At 37.1% G+C, this 26,322-nt stretch overlaps 1 protein-coding gene across 2 annotated transcripts in view; it reads right to left on the reverse strand.

The window, feature by feature from the left end:
• CPED1 (cadherin like and PC-esterase domain containing 1) overlaps positions 1-26,322 on the reverse strand; it is a 417,833-nt gene that overhangs the window by 203,334 nt on the left and 188,177 nt on the right. For both annotated transcript variants that reach the window (XR_005010444.1, XM_036758868.1), the window contains exons 10-15: positions 25,441-25,608; positions 17,431-17,535; positions 15,445-15,614; positions 13,641-13,691; positions 9,951-10,012; positions 4,612-4,656 (exon numbers count right to left, since the gene is read on the reverse strand). Coding sequence is in view for 1 of the 2 variants with exons in the window: in XM_036758868.1 (XP_036614763.1) it covers positions 4,612-4,656; positions 9,951-10,012; positions 13,641-13,691; positions 15,445-15,614; positions 17,431-17,535; positions 25,441-25,608 (601 nt within the window). In the remaining variant the exon portion in view is untranslated. The remainder of the gene's footprint in view (positions 1-4,611; positions 4,657-9,950; positions 10,013-13,640; positions 13,692-15,444; positions 15,615-17,430; positions 17,536-25,440; positions 25,609-26,322) is intronic.

A 26,322-nucleotide genomic window follows, 5' to 3' on the forward strand; every position in this document is an offset into this window, starting at 1 on the left:
GATTTATAACCTCAGCTGAAGCCATGAGGCTTGACGAACATTTCATCAATAATAGATTCTCCAGTTCACTCCCCCGGGATGGTCCAAACCTCTAATATTTTTCTTAAGCTGCTGGGTCTCCAATCACTCCTAACACTCAGCACATTTTTAATCCCTTCTTTTCCTGCTTTCTCCCTCTCAGACTTCTAGACCAGAGAACAGCTGGGATTGAGGAGGGGTAAAGAAAGATTTCTCTCTTATCCCATACCTCCCAGGAGCAGTAACAGTAACTTTAAGACACACACATGGGAAGCCTGAAGAGGAAGTTCCTAGACCCCAGTTTCTGGTTACCATCCTCTACTTTTCTGTTTCCTTTTCTGAGCACTTTTCAGAGATTAGAGTTCCTGAAAATGGACTTTCCATGTGAGTTTCAACATTCCCAAGAGATCAAGAGTTCCTGAATTCAGTTGTTTAGACTGGTGCTTTTCTCACAAAAATAAAAAGAATAATATTAATTTTTCCTTCTAGAGCAAGAAAATTCCTCAGCATCCTGCTCCATTATGAAGGAAGAAGATCTTTCCCAGAGGATCTCCCTGAAGTTGAAAAATTAAAGATATTCCAGGGAAAGACAGGAGGCTTGAATCTTGTGAACCACTGCTAGTCCATGCCATTTCTGGGTCATCCTTTCATGATCCAGCCATCATCATCATTCTCCCTCAACCAGAACCTTAGATTTTACCCTTGGTTCTCTCAGCTCTGATAAGTGAGCTTTTGACCAATTTGCTGGGGCCTAGGCCTCCACTGTAGTCCCCTACTGTCCCCTCACCATGCATCCACAAGTTCCTCCTCCTCCCACTTCCCAGTACCATTTTTCATGTTGTTTTCCTCAGTTAGAATGGCTTATTTGTACTTGTATATCGATCACTTAGGACACTACATAGCAATATGACACACTTGTCTATCGCCTATATTTCTCTTTCCTTTTCTTTCTTTGTTTCTCTTCCTTCCTACATTCCTTCCTTCTTTTGTTAATTCCTTCCCTTCCTTCTCTTTTTTTACATATCTCCCCTGCTAGCTTTCTCTCTTTTGTCTACAATGGGTTCCTGTCTCCTAAACCATAGAAAAGGCTTCCTTAAATCCTTCTATCCCCTTAAGCAATACTCTCCTCTCTTTTTTTATTATCAGACTCCTTGAAGTAAAAGTCTATAGGTTAAGCCCTGGCTCCCCTCCTCCACCCCATCCACATTGACTTCATTGTACCAAGGGTTCTTTCTCTGTTTCTGTCTCTCTCTATCTCACTCTCATTATCTGTATCTCAAGTCAACAAACATTTATTAAGCACCTACTATCTTACTAGGAGGCAGCTAGGTGGCTCAGTTGACAGCACTGGGCCTGGAGTCCGGAAGACCTGAGTTCAAATATGGCCTCAGATACTTACTAGCTGTATGACCCTGGGCAAGTCACTTAACCTCTGTTTGCCTTAATCCACTGGAGAAGGAAATGGCAAACTACTCCATTATCTTTGCCAGGAAAACCCCATGGTTAGTATTGGTGTGCTATGGTCCATGGGGTCAGGAAGAATTGGACACAACTGAACAACCACAATCTCACTGTCCTTGACTTTGCTTTCTCCATCTCTGTGTCTGTCTCTTTTCTCTCTTTTATGGTTCTGTATTAGCCCAATTTTAAGAGACTGGTTTCACATTCCCCACCAAGAATTCTATTATGCCTGCCATTTAAATGCACTAGTTCCATGTATATAAAACAATACTCCAGTTCCAGAAGTCACATGTGCTCTTTTCCCACCCCTGCAGTATTCCTGTTTTGTCTTCATCTCTGTACTAAAAGAGGTTCTTCATTTCTATGATCCCTGCTCTTATCTTCTCTGTTTAAATTCTCCCTTGCCAATCTCTTCTACTCCCATGGTTTCAACTACTCTATCAACTACTCTATGCAGATGACCTTTATGCTGAAATGTACATATCTCAAGACTCATATCTCCAGCTGCTTACTAGATAAATCTGCCTGTATGCTTAACTAACCCCTCAAATTTAATGTGGCCAAGAGTGAACTTCTTTTTTACTCAAAACCTCTCCCTCCTTTTGATTTCCCTATTTCTGTCAATTGCACTATCAAACATCTATGGTTGAAAGCTTTGCCTTATCTTGGATTCTTCATTCTTCCTCACCTCCCACATCTAATCAGTTGCCAAATCCTTCTGGCTCTACTTCCAAAATATCTCTCACACCTGTTCCCTCCTTTCTATTTCTATTGCCAAAAGAGTTCAGGTCATTACTGCATTCTTCCTGGACTATTTTTTCCAGGCAGATCTTCCCACTTCCTCTTTCTTCTTCTTTCAATCTATATCTTACATTGCTGCCAGAATAAATTTCCTTGTGCACACGTCTGATCATGCCATTCCTCTATTTAAAACCATTCACTGTCTTCAAGGTGTTCCATGGTTCGACACAACCCAGTTTTCCAGATTTATTTCATATCTGACAATTTCCCCCATATACCTGAAGCTCTAGTCAAATTAGAGGTGCAATTGATTTTTTGTGCATACTCTATGCTTTTCCATCTGTGTGCCTTTGCCATTATCTATACTTGGAATGCCCTCCCCTTATAAATACTTTAAGAATGAGCTCAAATATCATTGATCAAATCCTAATGAACAAGTACTTATTCAGTCCAAACTATGTGCAAGACACTATTAAAGGAGCTAGGAATATACACACACAAAAATTAAAAAAAAAAAAAAACAATCTCTGCCCTGAAGGAGCTTATATTCTACTGAAGGAATACATCACAAAACAGATAAGTACACACACAGCTTGAGGATGGAAAAAGCAACACCCCCTGGTGGGGGGGGGGCGGGAATCATCTCCTGCTTATAGCCTTCCTTAATCTCTTAGTTGGAGAAGATATGTCTTTCTTCCCTCTCAAAGCACCCACAGCATTTTGCTTAGACTTTTCTTATGCATTCCACATAAACTGTTTTGTATTACAGTTATGCAGAGCATATATCCTAGAGAAATCTGGGAAGGCTCTACTGAATCCCTCTTACATCTTCTTAACAAGATACAAGGTTTTGTTGAAAACGTTAACTCATTGTCAAGTTGAACTCATTATTAATCACCAGGGTCAAAGTAGATGAGTTTGTTCTGGGATTGATTTTATTTTTGGCAAGGTATTAATTTTCCTCAGGGCAAATAATACCCCATCCATTAAGTGATTTTAATGGATATTATTACCCATTTAACATCATCTTGTTGAAGTTAACATCTGAGTTACTTTCATATTTGGCTTTTAAAAAAGTAAGAGACATGCAGAGAGGACCAGAGCTGAGAGATACTCAGAAAGGAGAAGCCCTGTATAAATGGAGACTTGAACTTAGTTCTCCAAAGGAGAACTGGTGGTGGTGGTGGTCATTGTAGACACCTCCAGGCAACCACATGGTCCCAGATGTGACAACAGATATAGACCACATTAGAGTGTCAAACAGTTCCTGGATTAAGCTGTAAGTTTCAACCAAGTAACAGCAAAGACCAAGTCATGGTGTGGACTTGAATCTTGCCTGATATTATGAGTTATGTGCACTCTGATTGAGTGCTTTCCCATTGTGGGGAAACCTTGAACTGAAGTTTATAAAAGTATAAACCTAGAAGCCTATGCTGATCTGTTATTGAGCTGGTGCTCAAGAGAGAGGGTCTTGCAACAATTCTCTGGAAACTTTGAGAACTTTCCTCTTGAAGGAGATGCAGCATTCAGTGTCATGCTAGCACAATAAGTTTGGAGTACTGTATGAGTCCTTTGGAAGGTGAAATTCACCAAAGAGGGAAGGGGAGGTGTTGACTATTAATAGGTTCAAGATGCAAGTCTTCCACTTTGGTCGTGTTAAATAAAATTTGCCCTACGTACAATGTTATTTTAACCCGAGTGTTTGCATGGAAACTAAGGGAACCACCTTTTTTTGTACAGACCTAGATATGAGCAAAATATTTGTGTTTCTAGGGGCAGCCCTGAGTAGGAGCATCTGCCAAAATGTATGACTGGTAAGAAACCCCTAATATTGAACCCAGTCTTGATAAATCCTGAGTCTCAGTTCTAGGACACAGGCTACAGTCATTTATGTATGTGTTACATTTTCCTACTAACATAAGCTCCATGAGTACAGGGACTATGTCCTAACTAAACATACTATCTTCCTCAGAATCTAGCCCAGTGTTCCATACATAATATGGGTTGGGTTGTTTTATTGTTTGGTTTTGGACCAGATCTATGATTTCATTAGTATAGAAAATTTCCAGTGAGGAAACACCCTCTACCCTTGCAGATAAGCAACTCTTCTGCAACTTAGAGTCTTAGAGAGTTGCCTAGGGCACTGAAGTTGTTGTGATGGCAAGCCTAGAGTCTGACAGCCAGGATGTGTCAGTGAACTCACAGCTTCCTGATTCTGGGAATGACACCATGCTATCTCTCTACCTTGGTATAGAATTTTCTGAAAATTAATTAAAAGCTCAAATATTCCCATAAACTAAAGAATGATGAATAGACTCAAAATTTATTCAAATCTATATTAGGTTTCACTTAATGATTCTGATAAGGAAAAAAAAATCAGTAGCAACTTACCATTACTGCAGTGCATCTCTTTGGTCTCATTCATTAAATGTGGCACTAAAGGGAAAAAAGTATAAATTTTTATTAAAAATTGCTTGGTAGAAGGAAAATAGTGCAAATCCAACAATCTCAAGTACACGAAGATTTAAAATTTAAAAAGAAATTTCAATTCTTTTTTTTAAAAAACTACTTTAAATATCTAAGAACTTCTAAGGAAAATCAGAAGTTTAAAAAGAATGAATGTATATCTCATTCAAATACCCAAAGTTATTTTGGTTAGACAGGAAAGTACTGAGGAAAAGAGTAAATCAAATAACTTGACCAATTTAGATATTCAATTGTCTGAAACTTCTTGTCAGATTATTCTAGATCAGTGATTCTATGACTACAGGAAGGATGTTAACTTATCGGTAGCTATGTGGTATAGTGGATAGAGTGTGGGACTTTGAATCAGGAAGGCTGGGGTGGTGCCAAGATGGAGGCTGGAAAGCAGGGACTTGCATGAGCTCCCCCACCAGGACCCTCCAAAAACCTATAAAAATGGCTCTGAACAAATTCTAGGGTGGCAGAACCCACGAAATAGCAGAGGGAAGTAGGGCTCCAGCCCAGGACAGCCTGGATAGTTGCTGGGTAAGGTCTATCCCACAGAGCTGGGAGCTGAGCACAGCAGAGATCAGCATGGGCTGCACCCAGACCAACCAGACTGGGAGCTGGGCAGAACAGGCCCTAGCATCCTGAATCAGTGAGCTGTGACAGTTACCAGACTTCTCAGCCCACAAATACCAAAGACAACAGAGGAGGTTAGTGGGAAAAGCTGAGGAGACAGAGTGAAAGGAGTTTGCAGTTCAGCCACCGCCCCTGGGACAGCAGAGGTGGTGCAGCTCTGAGGACAGAACTACAGCTGCAGTTGCTTTCAGCCCCAGGCTCACCTGGTGGGAGGAATTAAGTGGAAGATCAGAGCAGGAGTGTAGAGGCTGCTTAAGATCTGAGTCCAGTCTGGGTTGGTGGTTCTTGGGGGAGGAGGAGTGCTGGTGTGGCAGAGCTTGATGTGTAGAAATAGCTCTGAAAACAACAGCACAACCCCTCAAGCTTGGGACAAATTACTCTGTACTCTACATGCAGTCATACCCTGATGAAAAACTCAAGGGTCAAGTAGTTGGCTGGGAACATGGCCAGGCGGCAAAAATGGACTCAAATTCAGACTAAGACTTTGGAATCTTTCTTTGGTGACAAAGAAGACCAAAACATACAGCCAGAAGAAGTCAACAAAGTCAAAGAGCCTACATCAAAAGCCTCCAAGAAAAACATGTACTGGTCTCAGGCCATGGAACAGCTCAAAAACGACTTGTAAAAGCAAGTTAGAGAAGTAGAGGAAAAATTGGGATGAGAAATGAGAATGATACAAGAAACCATGAAAAACAAGTCAATGACTTGCTAAAGGAGATCCAAAAAATACTGAAGAAAATAACACCTTAAAAAATAGATTAACTCAAATGGCAAAAGAGCTCCAAAAAGCCAATGAGGAGAAGAATGCCTTGAAAGGCAGAATTAGCCAAATGGAAAAGGAGGTCCAAAAGACCACTAAAGAAAACACTACCCTAAAAATAGACTGGAGCAAGTAGAAGCTAGTGACTTCATGAGAAATCAAGATATTATAATACAGAACCAAAGGAATGAATAAATGGAAGACAGTGTGAAATATCTCATTGGAAAAACCACTGACCTGGAAAATAGATCCAGGAGAGATAATTTTAAAATTATTGGACTACCTGAAAGCCAGGATCAAAAAAAGAGCCTAGATATCATCTTTCAAGAAATTATCAAGGAGAACTACCCTGATATTCTAGAGCCAGAGGGCAAAATAGAAATTGAAAGAATCCACCGATTGCCTCCTGAAAAAGATCCCCAAAAGAAAACTCCTAGGAATATTGTGGCCAAATTCCAGAGCTCCCAGGTCAAGGAGAAAATACTGCGAGCAGCCAGAAAGAAACAATTTGAATATTGTGGAAACACAATCAGAATAATACAAGATCTAGCAGCTTCTACATTAAAGGATCGAAGGACTTGGAATATGATATTCATGAGGTCAATGGAGCTAGGATTAAAACCAAGAATCACCTGCGCAGCAAAACTGAGTATCATGCTCCAAGGTAAAATATGGATTTTCAATAAAGTAGAGGACTTTCAAGCTTTCTCAGTGAAAAGAGCAGAGCTGAATAGAAAATCTGATTTTCAAATACAAGAATCAAGAGAAGCATGAAAAGGTAAACAAGAAAGAGAAATTATAAGGGACTTACTAAAGTTGAACTGTTTTGTTTACATTCCTACATGGAAAGACGATGTGTATGATTCATGAGACCTCAGCATTAGAGTAACTGAAAGGTATATGCATATATATGTATGTATATATATACATACATATATATATGTATGTATGTGTATATGTAAGTATATGTGTAGGTGTATGTGTGTATATATATATATATAGACAGAGGGCACAGGGTGAGTTGAATATGAAGGGATGATATCTAAAAAAAATCAAATTAAGGGATGAAAGAGGAATATACTGAGAGAGGGAGAAAGGGAGAGATAGAGTGGGGTAAATTATCTCACATAAAAGTAGCAAGAAAAAGCAGTTCTGTTGGGAGGGAAGAGAGGGCAGGTAAGGGGGAATGAGTGACTGTTGCTCTCATTGGATTTGACCTGAGGAAGGAATAACATATACACTCAATTGGGTGTCTTACCCCACAGGAAAGAAGGAGGAAGGAGATAAAAAAGGGGGGACAATAGAAGGGAGGGAGGTAATCAAAAGCAAACACTTTTGAAAAGGGACAGGATCAAGGGAGAAAACTCAGTAAAGGAGGATAGGATAGGAAGGAGCAAAACATAGTTAGTCTTTCACAACATGAGTATTGTGGAAGGGTTTTGCATAATGATACACATGTGGCCTATGTTGAATTGCTTGCCTTCTTAGGGAGGGTCGGTGGGGAGGGAAGAAGGGAGAGAATTTGGAACTCAAAGTTTTAAGAGCAGATGTTCAAAAAAAGTTTTTGCATGCAACTAGGAAGTAAGATATACAGGCAATGGGGCATAAAAATCTATCTTGCCCTACAAGAAAGTAAGGGAAAAGGGGATGGGGGGGATGTGGGGTGACAGAAAGGAGGGTTGACTGGGGAATGCGGCAATCAGAATATATGCCATCTTGGAGTGGGGGGGAGGGTAGAAATGGGGAGAAAATTTGTAATTCAAACTCTTGTGAAAATTAATGCTGAAAACTAAAAATACAAATAAATAAATAATGATTTAAAGTAAAAAAAATTGAATCACGAAAGCCTTAGTTTAAATATTGTCTCAGACACTTTCTATCTGTGTAATACTGGTCAAGTCTCTCAACTTGCCTCAGTTTCCTCATCTACAAAATGAGGGATTAATAATAGCACCTATCTCACAACGTTATTGAAAGGATCAAATAAGATAACATATGTGAAGTGCTTTGCAAATTTCAAAGTGTTATATCAATGCTAGGTACCATTATTCGTAATCTGGTATCTATGGGCAAGGGATCCATTAATAGATTTTAGGGGGTCCTTGAAATTGGATAAGAAAAAAATATATATCTTTATTTTCACCAGTCTCTAACTGAAATTTGGCATTTCCTTCAACTGTCTGAAAACATTATTTTGAGAAAGCTTCATAGGCTCACCAGATTGCTAAAGTAGTCCATAACATATTCAAAGAACAAAAAAAAACCAGTGATCTATAGCTTCTATAATCATTAGAAATACAGAAATTCCATTAGCCTTCAAAGTGTGTTCTGGCTCCACTGACATTTGCCAAATATTACCTCTGTCCCTCGTATGCAACAAAAAATCTACTTATAGCTAACTCACAAAAAGTATGACCTCTGAAATCCAAAGCTTTAAAACTACAATCCTAGGATTCTGTGAAAACTATACAAAGAGCAAATATAAAGGAGGAGCAAAGTATTAGTATATCTACAGTTTCTAATTAGAACTATTGACTCATTTTCCTTGATCAGTTAGTTAATAAGTATTTATCAAGCTTTTACTACTAGGTGCCAGGCCAGGCTAAGTGCTAGAAATACAAAAGAGGCAAAAATTTGCTTTCTGCCTGCAAAGATATCACATTTTAATGAGAGAGACAACGTGCAAATAACTATGTGCTTGGAAGATATGTAGAGGGTAACTAGAATTTAATTAGAAAGGGAAGATACTGGGAGTGGAGGAGACTAAGAAAGGCCCTCTGTAGATGGCAGGATTTACAGTGAGTCTTGACAGAAGGCAGGAAAGTTAGAAGGTAGAGGTGAGGAGGAAGAACTTTTCAGTCATGTAGTCAGGAGAAAGAGTGTTATATGTTAGGAACAACAAGAGGGCAGTCAGTGCAGCTGGATTATAGAGTGTGTGTAGGGAAGAAGGTGTAAGAAGACTGGAAATGTAGGAAGGGGGCAGCTTATGAACGGTTGATCCTAGAGGTAATAGGGAACCAAATGAGTTCACTTAGGAGGATAATGATATGGTCAGACCTGAAAAACAATTTGGTGGCTAAATGGAGGATAGATGAGGATGGGGAGATACTTCAGGCAGAGGAACCAACCAGATTATTCCAAGAGTCCGGGTTAGAGAGGATGAGGGCTATATAAGGGTGGTGGCTATGTGACTGGAAAGAAGGTGACATATAGAAGAGATCTGGTGAAGATAGAAGTGATATGATTTAACAAAAGAATGGATATGATGAGTGAATGTGAGTGAAACAGAGGATGACACCATCCTGGCTGAAAAGCCTGGATATCAGGGAGAATAATGGTATCCTAGACAATAATAGGAAAGTTGGTAAGAAAGGAAAGTTTTGGGGGAAAGACACTGAGTTCTGTTTTTGGAGATGTTGAATTTGAGATGCTTATGTGGTATACAATTTGAGATGTCCAAAAGGGAATAGAAGACTGGGGTTCAGGAGAGACCAGGGCTAGATAAAAAGATCTAGGAATCATCAGCACAAAGATGGTAATTGAATCCCTGGATACTGATAAGATCAATAAGTGAGAGAAAGAGAAAATAAAAGGCCCAGCATAGAACTTTGGGATACACCCAGAGTTAGTGGACATGACCCAGATAAAGATCCACTAAAGGAGACTGAGAAGGAACAGTTAGGTAGGCAGAGAACCAGGAGAGAGCAAGGTTACAAAACTCTAGAGAGGATACACATTTAGGAGGAAATGATGATTGACACAGTATCAAAGGGTCAATTTGATTTCTCACTCTAGTTTCCTTCCAGCCCTGAATACATGGAATAGTAGTTATTTTCCTAATGAAATAGTTCTGTTTTCTCCTTACCTATGATATTTTCACCTGCATCCATGGGAATTCTTGACTTAATGTTATCTGGAAACAGACTCCTGTGAATGCAATGCCAAATATATTCTTGATCAACAAAGTGAACAAAATCATTTTTTAAAAAAAACCACAGACATCTAACATTCCCTATCTTTTTGCATGTGTGGATGATTTTAGCATTGTTAACAAGGACCCAGAAGAATCCATTCACTCAAGCACTTGGGAAAATTTACAAACTTTGGAAGCAGCAAGCCTCACATAACAAGTTATATAGTTGGATGAAATAAGCTATCAAACATAGTTTGAGAAGAACAGACATATAATCAAAATAATAGATGTGTAGTTGTAAAGGATAAATAGCTAACATGCTGTCAATTACTGACCAAGGACTCATATTTGAGAACTGATTAAGGATCCTGGATGATGTACAACGCGTGGTGTTTTTGCCTCTTTTTCTGTTGAATTCCTAAATACAGGATCAAATTGCTCCTAAAACCTTGGATTTGGGCAAAATATGTAACAAAGATATAAATATTGTTCATTCTTTTATAAGGAATGAGAGCTCATTAACTTGCTCTTCTACCTTAAAATCATGATTCGTATTCAAAATTCACAGACCATCCTAAAAGGTCCCCCTCTAACATAATATGTAAAGTTATTTACTTAACTACTCAAATGGATCTGTGATCACATCCATAGGGATCGCATCCATATTGCCTCTAGTGATGCCAATCATAACCCATCAATGCCTGCTTATCCTATGCAACTCTGCCATATCCTCCCCTAAGTCCACAAGGCTTCCACTCTATGCTGGAGGGTTTCTCCTGACATTGTAAACACATCATGGAGCATTAGGGCTGTCCATCTCTTGTATCTCACTAACCATTTAACTAGTCCATGTTCTTTGCACATATATTTCTTTGATTAATTCTTTGCATCAGTTCTTCCTCAAGATTCTGTTACATGTTTAAATCTGCTTACATAAAACATGTCTTGACCTTGCCCTTTGTGATACTTTTAATTCCTTGTGTTCTGTGACTTATAGTGATAAGTTATCCAAAACTACTAAGATATTGTCATTAAAAAGATAAATCTTTGTTTTGGGGGGACTTTTGGCATCATTAAAGAACACTATAATTTACAAAAGGCAATACGATTCTCTCTCATCCTCATGTCTAGTTCTCTCCCAATTTGTTGGCCTCTTATACTGTCTATCCAAGAAATATCCGCTTATGGACAAGTTCTCATTAAAATGTTTGTGGTTGGGGGCAGCTAGGTGGTGCCATGAGTAGAGCACCAGACCTGGAGTCAGGAGGACCTGAGTTCGAATCTGACCTCAGACACTTGACACATTTACTAGCTGTGTGACTTTGGGCAAGTCACTTAACCCCAATTGCCCTGCCAAAAAAATGCCCAAAAATGTTTGTGGTTGAAGCCACAGAGGTGATGGAGCCAATTAGCAGTTATTAAGTCATAGGGCTAAAATTCATTTGTTGCCCTCTAGGCAATGTTAGTTTTAGTAGCCCACAGGCATGTAGCTATGGGAAGATGTGTACATATATTCAATAAAATTGTAGCCTAATTTCAAAACTCCCTCTGTACAGCATCAGTTAAATATTCTGTAATGTCCATAGGCAGCAAGTTGTTCTTGATTCTAATTTTCACTGGGTCACTGAGGAAGTAATAAGAGAACTAATTTGGGTCTGTTGACTTTAGCAGCCTAATCCCATGAAAGGTCTCCCCAATATCAATTACCACAGTTAGTAGCAGAAAGTTCACTCCTTCCATCTTATAAAGGAATTATAAAGGTTCAGTACAGTTTATCTGAGGGAAGCTTTTGTCATTCTTTTTAATCACTCTAAGAGGCTAACAGCAGGTATTCTTGGGGACCACACCATTTTTAAAATGAAATGAGGTAAAGAGAAAAATAAACATATTAACCGTATCTAATTTCTGCCACAGTCCCAAATTTGACTAGTCTGCCAAGTCTACTTTCAATAGCAAGCTCTTCTGGATGACTCTTAAAGTGGTTGAAGGAAACTCTTCATGCACTGGCCCCAGAGCATGCTACATATAACTAAGCAGAGAGTTCAGAAGGAAAGCAAAAGGATGGCCTTCTCTTTAGACCCAAGAGCACACAGTGAGAAAAAGCACTACTGGATTGGGAGATTACAGCTTTAGAGCTGGAAAGAACCTTTGAGGTTACTGAGTCTAACCCCACATTTTATGTAAGGTCACACAGGGAGTAAGTGGTGGGGCTAGAATTCAAATCCAGGTCTTCTTACACCAGAGTCTTTGGTCTTTTCACTATACTGTGTCTTAATGTTTTATTCTGCAAAGTTACTGCATAATTTGAGGAGAAATTATATTCACTTAGAATGGAATGCTTGGTGTGGACATATTTTACTACCTACTGATGACTGTACAACTGAGTCTAAAAAGCTTGATGATGACTCATATGTAAATCCTATGATTGTTATAAAGGTCTAACGTAGCATACTGAGGTAATTATGACAAGTGGCAGCTGCCTATTTCCAGGTCAAAATTAACTCGCATTTTATCCAAATCTATACTGAGAAAATTCTACAGGTTTACTCTTGGGAAATATGCTGCAGAAAAACTGAGTGTAAACTGGATTTTTATCAATGAAATTACATTTTAATGTACTGTGTAGGGGTGTAGGGTTTGTTTTTAAAGGTGTTAGTTAAGTCTTTGTAAAACATAAATTATCCGCAATTTAAAATTTATGTTTCATATAGGATCAGAGAACTAGAGTTGGAGGATGATTCCAGAAATCCAACCCCTGGAATTATAGTAGAGAAACTGAGGCCTAAAGAGGTTAAGTGATTTGTCCAAGAACACACAGATAATAAGATAAGATAATAAGAAAGAGAGCTTGGGATTGAACACAGGTCCTTAGACATAAGAATTAGTATATATTCCACTATATATACTGCTATTCTGGTTTACCCCTTTTCTGGGTATTTTATGTGCAGCTAAGTAGTACAGGGGATAGACTGCTGGGCCTGGAGTCAAGAAGACCTGAGTTCAGATCTGGCCTCAGACACTTACTTGCTGACCGTGGGCAAGTCACTTAACCTTGTTGTCTCAGTTTCCTCATCTGTAAAATGAGCTGGAGAAAGAAGTGGCAAACAACTGTAGTATCTTCGCCAAGAAAACCCCAAATGAGGTAATGAAATGTTGGACATGACTGAAAGGACTCAACAGTAACAACCTGTTCTTCATTCCTAAAACATAGAGCTCGGAAGTACTAGTTTCAAAGTTTGTATTTGGTCTGTTTAGATGCTAACTTCTATTAATTTAAAGCTCTTAACTTCTGTGCTTAGCCCATAATTGGCATCTGTTTCTTGTTAAATGAGATCTCCCCCTCTCTATTCCTATCATGGTGATATAAGCAGTTGAGTCTTTAGCTATTGGGGTGAAGAACAAAGTGATTGTAGAATCTAGGTAGTGTAATTTTATAAAACGCTCAACTTTTCTGGGGGTAGGTTTTTTTTTACCTTTTCTGGGGCAGAACTCCACGTGGAAAAATTGCAGAGTTGTGGGCATTGGTGAACCCCAGTGTTAAAATAATGCTATCTAAGAATCCCTCCTTGATGCTTTCAAGGTATCAACTTGATCAAGGTTGAGATACTTAAATATGCATTGTTCGATAAAAGACATCCTTACCTATGATTTGCTTGTTTCACAGGTGAATCTCTCAAACTGTTCTTGTGTTTCCTACAAAAGAAAAAAAAATTAATACTCTCTGAAGTTAAAATTGTCACTGAATAGATTAAAAGGAAGAATTGAGCCCTAGTTATTATTAACTCCCTCCTAGAAATAGAGTATAATCCTTATATCATAGCTTGCTGAAACTTGAGAAATTGGGAAAAGCTGGCTGGTGAGAAAACTCACCAAAAAAGGAGACCTCAATGTATCTTAATATACGTTATGAAATAAAATACTTTAAAAAGCTGCAGCGCATAGAGCATTGGACGTGGAGTGGAGAGGACCTGAATTCAAATCCTAACTCAGATACTTATCTGACCCTACACAACTCACCCTCTTTCAGGTTCTTTCTCTGTAAAACAGGGATAAAGATAGCACTTCAAAGAGTTTTTGGTAAACATCAAATGAGACACTATGTGTAAAACACTTCACAAATCTTAAAGTGCTATAATAAATATTCTTTATTATTAGCTGTCATATGGCACGATCACTGATTACGTGGATGTCAGCTAAATTTAATATATGACAATGCTGGGGAATAACATTTTAAAACTTAGTTTTCAAATCCCCAAACCTTCTACCTTTGACCAGATACGCTAATTTAAGGGAAGAATAGTATTTGTTTCTTAAAATCATGACAGTTTAAAGTGACTTCTAAATTATTCTCGAGGGAAGTTTTAATAAGCATGTAAAGACTTAGATTATTATAGGAAAAAGTCTGGTCAATTATTCTCCATCTCTCCTGAAAGAGGTAGACCACAGGAAGTTAGATTTAAACAAAGAAAGATTTCCTGATATTGAGGATAATTAGGGGAAAAGGAGACCTGAAGGACTCCTGAGAGGTTCTATCTTCTCAAGAAGTCCTTTCTTAAGAGGATAGATTTTCATTTCTCTGAGAGGGTTGAAGTGTAATCCTGATTTGAAAGCAGAGGGATAACAAACTGCCCTGATGTTTCTCCATAATAATAATGGCAAGCCATTATTATTATTATTATTATTATATAAGCCATTTACATAGCACTTTAAAATTAAGTGTCTTGCCTACGGTCACATTTAATTCAATAAATGTTGTGCCTCCTATGTGCCAGACACTGTACTAAGAATTACCTAGATAATTGTCAGAGATAGGATTTGAACCCGTTTTCCTTACTCCAATAGCTTTGGCTGTGCTAAGATACCCTACACAAGTAGAGAAGTTGGAAAAATTATAGATCATAGAATGTTAGAGCACAAATATTTCATTCTGTCATCCTGTGTTCACAAACCAACTAAACAACTCCAATTATTCTTCCAGTCTGATAGGTAGTTGATAGCTCATGAAAATCTTGACACATGTCTTATTTTTTCATAGCCTCTTTGATGTTCCCCCCACCTCAGATGTACATCAGAATGACACCACTTTGAAAAAATTTCATTCTGAACATTGCCTTATAGGGGAATCAGGGCTTATTGGCTCTTACATAGGAATGATTTGCAACTTGTCATCATATTTTTATCTCACTTTTTGAAGCTCACTGGTGTCCTTATGCTTTGCATATTTTGGAGTGAGTTATTTTCAGAGCAACATTTTTGGACAACCTCCTCATTTCTTCTCCTTTCTTTCCCCCCTGTCCCCTGCCACTGTGGGTGAGGGCCATTTAAAAGCAAACCTTTCTAGTCTAAAGAGTTTCTGATTACATACCCTTAACACGCATCTAGCCTAACAACATATCTCTCATATTCCAAGAATGAAAACTTCTCCACAAATGTGTAAACATATTACCATTCTAGAGAATAGAGCTGAGTCTTTTTATTCATGAGCTGTAGTTCTTTGAATAAATTTAAGAGGGACCAGTGCTGGGTCAGAACTGAACCATGTTTTCCCATAGGATCTGCCACATAATAAAATTCATGCATAAAAGCTTGAATTCCAGGAGTAGTTGATGGGAAAAGCTGAGGAGAAAATAGAACAAATACAAATCTGTTATTAAAGAATATCAGAATAACTCATAGAAAAAGTACAAAATAAAAATGCAATGCTTTTGTGGAATGCCACATAATCCAGTATTTTAAAAAGAAAATATTTTAAGAGTAACGGTCAACAAAATCCACTTTTGAATGGTTATATGATGTTCTCTATGGAACTGAAAATTATATTCGGTTGAGCACATGAGTACATGATCAGGAAATAGGAGGATGAAGAAAAATCCCTCATGGTCGGAATTTATTTAGGATAGAATAAGTAATGCCAATAGAACAAAGGAAGTTTGCGGTTGTTCTCTCACCACCGTTACAGTTAAGGAATTGATACCATTGCTCTTTTCACCGTCACACGGCTTTCTAAGTCTTCATGCCAGAATCTCAGGAGATGTTGCTTACATTCATGATGCCTTATCTCATATCATAAACTCCAAGAAAAGTGGAACAAGGTCTGTTTCTCTTTCTTTGTATTATGTCCAAAAGAAAGTACTATTAAATATGGGCATTAATTTACTGCTGGATAATGATGAATTTGGAGTTTATCCAAATTGGTACTTATAACGGAATCGTCTTTGAGGAAAATACTTTTCCTTTTAATTCATCAGAGAAGTTTCTCCAGCCCAAGGCAAATTGCAGAACATCTTTATTAATAAAATTAGCTAGTAAATTGGTGATGTTTTCATGTTCCAGCATTCATCAAGTAAAAGATATTAACTTTAATCTTTACTATATTACCATAAATTGTGTTTTAATCCATCATTTATCAGAAAGTAATTTATTTAAATTGTGCATATTAAATTAATAATCATCTTATCAATGATTCACTTCACTTAAATGATTCAGTTTTGAATTAGACCTTTTAAAAAGAGTTTGCATCAACAGAGTCATTAGAAAATTCAGATTTACTAATTTAGTCAATTGTTAAAAACAGTGTGAAACAGAAAAATAAGTATTGAGAACTCATATATGGACACAACAAATTTCCTTTTGATATTGTTCTGACCATTATCAGAAGTTAAGAAAAATGTCATCCTTGTACTAGAACCAATTTAGACATTTTGCAAACTTTAGTCATTCTTTTCCCTCTACCTAGGTTTTTTGGCGGGGAGCAGGGCAATTGGGATTAAATGACTTGCCCAAGGTCACACAGCTAGTACATATGTCAAGTGTCTGAGGCTGGATTTGAACTCAGGTCCTCCTGACTCCAGGGCCCTTGCTCTATTCACTGTGCCACCTAGCTGCCCCCACCCCTTACCTAGTTTTGATGTGGAGTTAGACAAATTGAAATTTGTCAACTTTCTAAAGACTTCTCTAGACTAGTTTGACACTTCCAATCTTCCACAAAAATGAGGGAAATAGGCAAGAGAAAGGTTTTGGTAAAGTGGTAATTCCCCCAACTATTAATGGAAAATTTAAAAATTCTTCGAAATTGTTCTCATAAGAAGAGAAATTTAAAATCTGGCAGCTATATTAACTATATATTTTCCTACCTTTGATAAGTCAAGTATTGTTTTGCAAAGTCATAAACCAAAAAATTTAAGGATCCTAAACATTTTATTCTTTGAGAAAGAAAATTTGAGTTTTTAAGGTTTCAATATTTTAAAGAAACATCTGCATCTGGTTTAAATTCAAGATTATACACACATATGTATATTTGTATAGATATTCATATATACATGCATACTTATATTTGTATATGTATAATATAGTTATTCTTTTATATACCCAGCAACATAATACCAATATAATAGCAATAGAAAATAATTTAAGTGGCATTATTTTATTTTACCAGTTGAAATTGTCCCAGACTCTTGAGTTCCTTTATGAATGTCATAATTGAATTCATCTCCTCTAAAGAGAGGCATGGATTTGGTTCATTTTGATATCCTTCACCCTGCATTGAAAATGCAAACAAAATTATTTAAACATTCCAACAAAGAGATTACCATTATTAGTTCACTAGCTACCCACTCTGTATCTGTCTGTCTATCTAGACAATCAATAAGTGAACAAGCCTGGTATAATGGAAAGACACAGATTTGGTGCCCGAAGACGTGGGTTCAAATATCATCTCTGATATTTACGTGTATGTTCCCTTTTCCAATATACCTGAATTTTTTGAGAGCACTACTCTTCTTCTAGTCACTCAGGTTCAAACCTTGGAGTTATCATTGCCTCTTCTCTCTTCCCTAGATCCTCTGCAGTACCCCTCCTTCATGTCTGCTCAGTGGCCATTTTTTTTTCAGTTCTACTTCCACAACATCCTTCACATTCATGTCCTTATCTCTACTCATTCTATATACTAACCTAGCTCATGTCTTATCACCTTTTGCCTGGACAATGGCAATAACCTCTTAATAGGCCTCTTGGATTACAAACTTTATTCTATCCTCCACATTTCTGTCAAAATATTCTTCCTACAGGATATGGCCTGACCATGGAACTCCCATGCTCAAAAATCTTAGCTGGCTCCCCATTGCTTCTAGGATAACATACAAACACATCAGTGTAGAATTTAAAGTTGTCCGTACCCTGACTCCAAACTCCTTTTTATGCCTTTTTTTCATATTATTCTCCTTCAGACATTGTATACTCCCATCAAACTGACCCATTAGCTTTTTCCTTTTCCTGAACCTGATTTTTCATGTCTGATTTCTATGCTTTTGCTCAGGCATACAGGCTGAGCTTCCTCCTTTTCCTCTACTTCAAATCTCTAGCTTCTTTCAAAGTTTAGTTCATGTGTCTGGAATGCTTTGAATTGATTGAGATGAAACTGAATTAATAAAAACTTTGAGTTTTAGAATGTTTTAAGGAAAATACTGTTTTATTGTTCTAAGGAGGTCACAAAATAGTAGAAAGCAATAAAAAGTAAGTAATATAGTTGAATGAGAGCTGGATTGTGTGTTAGGAAACCTCGATTCCAGTTATATTGCCATTCAGAGCTAGCTATAAATTTGCATTGTTTGTCAGTAATTGTGTGTCCTTTAGCAACTGATTGATTGGGTATCTTCAACATAGAAGCAGCATGATAAGACAGCAAACAATACTAATGCAGCCCAAATTAGAAGGGAAATAGGAAACTGGGGGAAAAATTTATAGCAAGTTTCTCTTTTAAAGGCCTTATTTCTCACACATACAGGGAACTGAGCTAAATTAATAAAAATAGGAGCAAATCTCCAACTGATAAATGTTCAAAAGATATGAGCAGGCAGTTTTCAGAAGAAGAAATCAAAGCTATCGATGGTCACATTTAAAAATGTTACAAATCACTTTTTATTAGATAAACAAAAATTAAAATAACTTTGAGATATCACCTCATACCTATCAGACTGACTAACATAACAGGAGAGGAAAATTACAAATGCTGGAGTGGATGTGGAAAAAATTGAGATACTAATGTATTGTTGGTGGAGTTGTAAAATAGTCCAACCATTCTGGAGAACAATTTGGAACTAAATTCAAAGGGCTATAAATCCATGCATACCCTTTGGCCCAGCAACAACGTTACTAGGTCTGTATCCCAAAAAGTTCAAAGGAAAAGGAAAAAGGCTTATTTGAACAAAAATATGTATAGTGATTATTTTTGTGGTAGCAAATAATTGGACATTGAGGGGATGCCCATCATTTGGGTAATGGCTGAACAAGTTATGGTATATGATTATGATGAAATACTATTGAGCTATAAGAGATCATGAGCAGGATGCTTTCAGAAAAAACTGAGAAGATTTATATGAATTGATGCAAAGTAAAGTGAGCAGAAGCAGAAGATCACTGTACGCAGTAATAGCAATATTCTAAGGATGATCAACTGTGACTTAGCTACTCTGGTCAAGACAATGGTCCAAGACAATTCCAAAGGATCCATGATAAAAGGTGCTATCCACCTCCAGAGAGAGAATTGATGAACTCTGAGTGATTGAAGCATACTTTTAAAACTTTATTCTTCTTGGGGTTTTTTGTGTGTTTTCTTTTACAATATGACTAATACGAAAATATGTTTTGCATAACTTCACAAGTATTACCAGTATCATGTTGCTTACCTTCTCAGTGTGTGGGTGAAGAGGCAGGGAGAGAGAATTTAGAACTCAAAATTTTAAAAATAAATGTTAAAATTTTTACATGCTAACTGGGAAATAGTTAATGAAATAAAAATATATTAAAACACTTAATGCCTCTGGCCTCAGTTTCCTTTTCTGTTAAATGAGGGAGGATGCAAAAAAGGAAGAATCCAAGGAGTCCGATGATGACATGGGCTTTGGTCTGTTTGACTAGATAATTTTTTTGTAACATTAAATAAAAAGCTTGACTCAACTAAAAAAAATGAGGGGGGGATGACTAGTTGACCTCTCATTTAAGATTCCTTCTGACCTTCAATCTATCATGGTATGATTCTATAAATCTCCCAGGGCCATAGATTCCATGAGCACAATTAGAGAGTTGCTCTAAACCATTGCAAGGTTTCTTCTCCTGCTACTCCTCTGTCATGCTATATTCTACAGACACCTACCTAGAAATCTCTACAGTATTATTAAGTAGAGATCTGGAGTGAAATAATTGAATATAAAATATAATATATTGAATAATATAATATAATTATATATTATAATACAATATAATAATATAATAGAATGTAAGAATGACTTATAATGGAGGCAGATTAGTAGTGGAAAAAACATTGGACTCAGTCAATTAGCAGAGACCTAATTTTCAATCTTGCCTCAGACATTAGGTGTGAAATGTTGGACAAATTATTAAACCTGTCAGAGACCTTCAATTTCTTGTTTGTAAAATGGGTATCATAACACATACATTACCTGACCCAAATAGTTATTGTGAGAAAAGTGCTTGGCAAAGCTTAAAGTTTCTAGTACACCACCTTGCATATAACTGTTAGAAGAAGTCTTTTCACTTTACCGGGCTTTTGTTTGCTTATCTATAAAATGAGATTAGACTACATGACCTCCAAAGTGTTGTTCACTTGTGTTGGACTCTTCTTGATCCTATTTAAAGTTTTCTTGGCAGAGATACTTGAGTAGTTTTGCCATTTCCTTCTCCAGCTCATTTTACAGATGACCAAACTGAGGCAAACAGGGCTAAATGACTTGCCCAGAATCACGTAGCTAGTGTCTGAGGCCAGATTTGAACTCAGGAAGAGGAGTTTTCCTGACTCCAGGTCCCACACTCTATCCATTATACCACTAAGCTGCCCCAATACTAGATTCTATGATTTATCAACTTCCTACCATGTGCAGAGCACTTAAGAGACTTCCTTTAGAGAATGTTTTGAACTAATTTAGGAAATAGATGAGATGCTCAAGGCTTAGTAAGTTATGTAAGTAGCAGCAGCCACAATGGAAACACTTTCAAATTTGAACACCCTCTAACAAAGTGAACCTAGGTAAAACATGTCAATTTTCTTGGTAACCAAGGTGATTTTAAAGAGCAGGTTTTGGATGCAAGAAGAGCATTCCAGACCAACCCCCCCTTCCCCATTACAATATGTTATTTGCCAAAAACAAAGGCAGAATTTATGACATTACCAATTTGAGGTCCAAAATAAATAGACATTCTCTATCAACAAACATTTTTTTTCTCACTCATTGTTTTTATACTTTCTTGGGAACAGAAAGTACCGAGATAACCACTACTTTGGGATTTTGTGGTTCCAAGCTTTAATGACAGAAGGTTTGGTAAAATAAAAAAGGAAACAGCACCAAGTCAAAAAAGACTACATGAAGCTCGTTATCCAGGGCCTTGGCCCTTCTCTCATAAGCAAATCAGTCCCATTTGAAACCTTCGCTATTTGGCTATTATCCTTTTCATATTCATTTTATGCTTTCTAGATTCTAACAGCTTTTTTATCGTGGAATTTAGAAAGAGAGAAACTTCTAAGTGGAATCAATGTTAAGTTTATTAAGTAAGTAGCACCCTAGTATGTGGCACTGTGGATGGCAACATTTAAATTTTTATCCTGCTCCAGTATGTGTAAAACTCTAAGCAAATGAGGATGAAAATTTTAAAAATAGATTTAAACCTCTTCATTTAGCCTCTACTAATTCTTATTTTGTAATAAATAATATTGGTCTGAAATATGCCTTTTCTTCTTCCCATGATGACAACAATAATAAGGCTGGCTAAGCAAATTGAATAATATAAATGGAAGGGGGGGATTTAGAAAAATACTTCAGAATCATTTTCCCACATTTCCTAAGAAACCCCTATTTATCACAAAGAATTCATGATAATTACTCACATTTATATGTTACTTTAATATTTACAAATCACTTCCCTCACAAGAACCTTGTGAAATAGATAGTATAAGTATTATTATGCCCATTTTACAGATGAGAAATTGAGGGGCTCCAAGAAGGTATATCATTTGTCAATCATCACACAGCTAGTAAAAGTCAGAAGCAAGATTCAAATCCTGATTTCTCCTGATTCTAGGGCTTTCCATTCCCATTGTATCTGCCTGAATTATAGCATTACAAATAATTATTTTGATACTGACTAATAATTTTTACACCAACTAATACTGTTTATCTCAAAGTTCTTGCTAATACTTTGGAAATTTCTCTCTGTAAGTAGAATAATAGGAGTGCTGAAAGGAATTTCAAGACCATCTAGTACAATTCTCTGATTGTTACTTCCTGCCTATGTGACCTTAAGTCACTTAGCCTTTCTGGCCTCAGTTTCCTCATCTGTAAAATGAGGGTGTAGAATTAGATGACCTCTACTCAAAGGTCCTTTTCAGCCTTCAATATGTGATAGTATAAGTCTTTGATGTGGAAATGAAAAAAGATGAGATAGAAATAGGGAATATTTGGAAGAGGAGAAGGTTTTGGGGACAAGATAATGAGTTTAGTTTTGTCTATATTGAGTTTGAGGTGTCTCCAGGAGGTCCAGACAACTGGTGATACTATAGTGAAGCTCAGAGGAGAGATTAGGGCTGGCAATTATCTCTGTTTATCTATCTAGACACATATGTGTGTGAGTGTATATGGGTACATACATGTATACAGACGTACATACATAAATGTGTATGTATCATTTGCATAGAGATGGTAATTATACCATGGCAGCTGAGAGGGAGAAGGAAAACAGAATCTTGGTGGAATATCCACAGTTAGGATGCATGATATGGCTGTTGAGAAAGCAAAAGACATTGAGAAGTAGCCAGACAGGCAAGAGAACCAAGAGAAAATAGTGTAATGAAATTCGAGAGAGGAGAGTTTACCTAGGAGGAAAAGAGAGTCAGCAGCATCAAATATACTATAGAGGTTTAGAAGGATGTAGACTTAGAAAAGACCATCAGCTTTGGCAATTAAGAAGCTATTGGTAACTTTGGAGAGAGTAGTTTTAACTAATGATAAAGTTGGAATCCAGACTGTAAAGGGTTAAAGAGTGAATGAGCAGAGGTGGTAAGTATAGACAGCTTTTCAAGGAGTTTGGCTGAGAAAAGGAAAAGAGAATGATAGCTTGAGGGAGATAGTAGGATCTAGTGAAGGGTTTTTGTCTTGTTTTCAAATTATATTTTCTTTACAATAAGCAAAAATCTTCCTGTCCACCCTTCCACTCCATTCCCACCTTGAGAACTAAAGAAAATCAAAACATATTTACATATTGGTCAGCTAGCTAGCTAGATATAGATCTAGATATATTTGTCTTCATCTGTAATTTAATGCCTGCACTTCTTTATCAGAGGTAAGTAACATGTTTCATCATTAGTCCTCTGGAATTGTTGTTCATTATGCTGATAAGAGTTCCAAATCCTTTCAAAAGTTGTTTGTTTTTTAACCATATTGCTGTCATTGTATAAATTGTTCTCCTAATTCTGTTTCCTTCATTCGGCATAGTATCATACAAGTCTTCACAGGCTTCTCCGAAATCATTGCCTTCATCATTTCTTATGGCACTATAGTATTCCATCACATTTATATACAATAATTTGTTCATCTATTCCCCAATTTATGGGCACTGCCTCAGATTCCCATTCTTTGACCTCAAAAGAGCTATAAATATTTTTTGTACATTCTTAGAGTTTATTTTGCTTACGGCTAAAGTCTCTCTTAATCTACCGTCCCTCTAATTCCCCTCCCCCTTTCTCCCCTTTTCCCTCCTATTTCCTTGTCATTTGAAATGTATTTCTGTAACCAACTTTGTGTGTGGTTATGGGTATGTATTCTCCTTTCCTTTAACCACTTCAGATGAGGGTCAGGTTGAAGTGTCAGCTGCTCCCCCTACTTGCTCTTCCTTGTTTGTGTAAATAACTACTTGTGTACCCTAAATATGGGGGATAAATTTTCCTAACTTTCCTTCCCTCCTCCCTCCCCCCCATGTACTCTTCTTCCCTCTCTATTCTTCTATTAACCTTATTAAGACAAAAACAGAACCACTCCCAGGCCTTATCTTTGGAATACAGACCTAGTAGTGGTGTTGCTGAGTCAAAAGGTATGCACAGTTTTATAATCCTTTGGGCATAGTTCCAAATTACTCTGCCAATAGTTGGACCAGTTCACAACTGAACCAATAGTTTATTATTGTATCTATTTTCTCTTATCCCTTCCAGCATTTTTCATTTCTGATGAGCATAAGGCAGTACCTCAGAGTTGTTTTAATTTGCATTTTTCTAATCAATAGTGATTTAGAGCATTTTTCCATATGACTATAGCTACCTTTGATGTCTTCTGAAAACTGCCCGTTTATATACTTTACTGACTTGTTTTTTGATCGCAATTGCAACATACGGCTGTAGTCAGCCCCTATCAGCCATCTAGGAAGTTTTGCTGGTTCAGGATGACATAACTGTAGGTCTCCCTTCAGTCTAGGATTCCTGCCCTGATAATTCCTCTGTAGGCTAAGCTAGATGCTTAAGCTAGAACTTCGATCTCCCTCTGCTCCTGGGATCTGAGCCAAAATGCTGTTGCTTGCTTCTGAACTTTCTCCCATTTTTGTACACTGCCTAGGAATGTGGTCCCTGTGTGCCGGGCATCTAGTGCTAGTTGGCATCTGTCTGTTTGCAGTCTAGTATGGGTTTAAGAATGTCCCACATGAATCTAGGACCTCCTCTTGTTCTGGTACATAGCCTCTTCCTGGCCATTGGAGTGTTCTGCATCAGTGCAGTATGTTCCTGGCCTGATGAAGGCCCCAGTGTCAGCAGACCTCTTTGTCTGTCTTTCTGTAGGGAAGGGAGGTGGGACAAAGGACTTACTGTGACTGTTTCCCGGATTTCCTTATCAGTATTTGGTCTGGTGTATTTTCTAAGTCAATTTGGAGGAATTTTGTGGAGCTCAGATGCATTGGTTCCTACTACTCCACCATCTTAGCTTTGCCCTCCTCTCCTAGCTTTTTGTTTGTTATTGTTGCTCGTTTTTATTTTTAGGATGAGAGAGACATTGGAATTTTTTAAGGTAGTAGGAAAGGAACTATTATATATGGAGTGGTTGAAGATGAGGGGTAGAGATGGAATAATTCAGGATATAATCTGCTGGAGAAGACCAAATGGGATTGGGTGAAATGAACATGTAAAGTGCTTGGCCTTAGTAAGGGGAAGGGCCATCTCAGTGAGAATTTGGAGAAAAGGAGGAGAGAACAGGAGAATCTATTGTGTAGTACTGTATTATTATCCTCATTTTACAGACAAAACTGAGGGTCTTAAAGAACCTAGCTAGTATTAGAGCAAGAATTAAAATAAATTATTAACATTATTATGATTAATAACTAATATTTATTTTAAGACTATATATGCTTAAGACTGACAGCAAATGAGGAAATATTAAATACACAAAAATAATCTTACCTTAATTATGTCTGATCTGTAAATTCTTTGAAGTGCTTCATAAAAAATGGAAAGTGAAGACTCATTGGCAAAAAGAAAACTGAAAGTGTCTCTTAAAAGGAATTCTTTTGTATTTTGGTCCTCCAAGTCAAGACTGTCATTAACTTGAAAATCAAAATGCTCATGCACCTTTGAAAAAGAAAAGAATATATATGTATACATGGCAAATATGTGTACATTAATTTATTTTAGTGCAATAGAATTATTCTTCCCAAGACATGAGTCATTCTCTATTACAATTAAAGATCAGAACTGACCTCTAGTGGTCTACTTGGAGGATAGCAATCTCATACAGATTAGTACCAACTTTTTAAAATACCAATTCTTTCATTTGTGATGAAATTAACATATGCATCATAACTACATGTAGGTTAACCACTCAGAGTAACTCTCTTTGGTAGTATGATACTTTATTCTATCATATACCAACTGGCATCACCATATCACATGGCATAGCTAAGAATAGAAGAAATTACTTAAAGTATGTAAAATAATGATTGTATCAACCTTGTAGAGAAGTTGCTTTAGAAAACTTTAGCATTATTAGATTAATAATTTCATGCACTTTACTGAACTAAATGTGTTAGTCACAGGAAACCAAAAATGGTTTGATTATATAAGGCTCTGAAGAGCAATCTTGAGTGTCATAAAATTGAGGGGAAATTTAAAATTATTTTGATCACTTGGGCTGTTCAAGCTGCCTGTTTTGAATATTTGGGTCAACATGTGTTTTATTCCTTCCCATCCCTCCTCCCCTAAAAAACATGGCTCAGACAAAGCCAATGAACTGTCCTAACTTCCCATTTCTAAAAATAATTCCTGAGAGCTGTTTTAGGATGGCAT

This window comes from Trichosurus vulpecula, chromosome 5 (genome assembly GCF_011100635.1).
Source record: "Trichosurus vulpecula isolate mTriVul1 chromosome 5, mTriVul1.pri, whole genome shotgun sequence".
NCBI lineage: Eukaryota > Metazoa > Chordata > Mammalia > Diprotodontia > Phalangeridae > Trichosurus > Trichosurus vulpecula.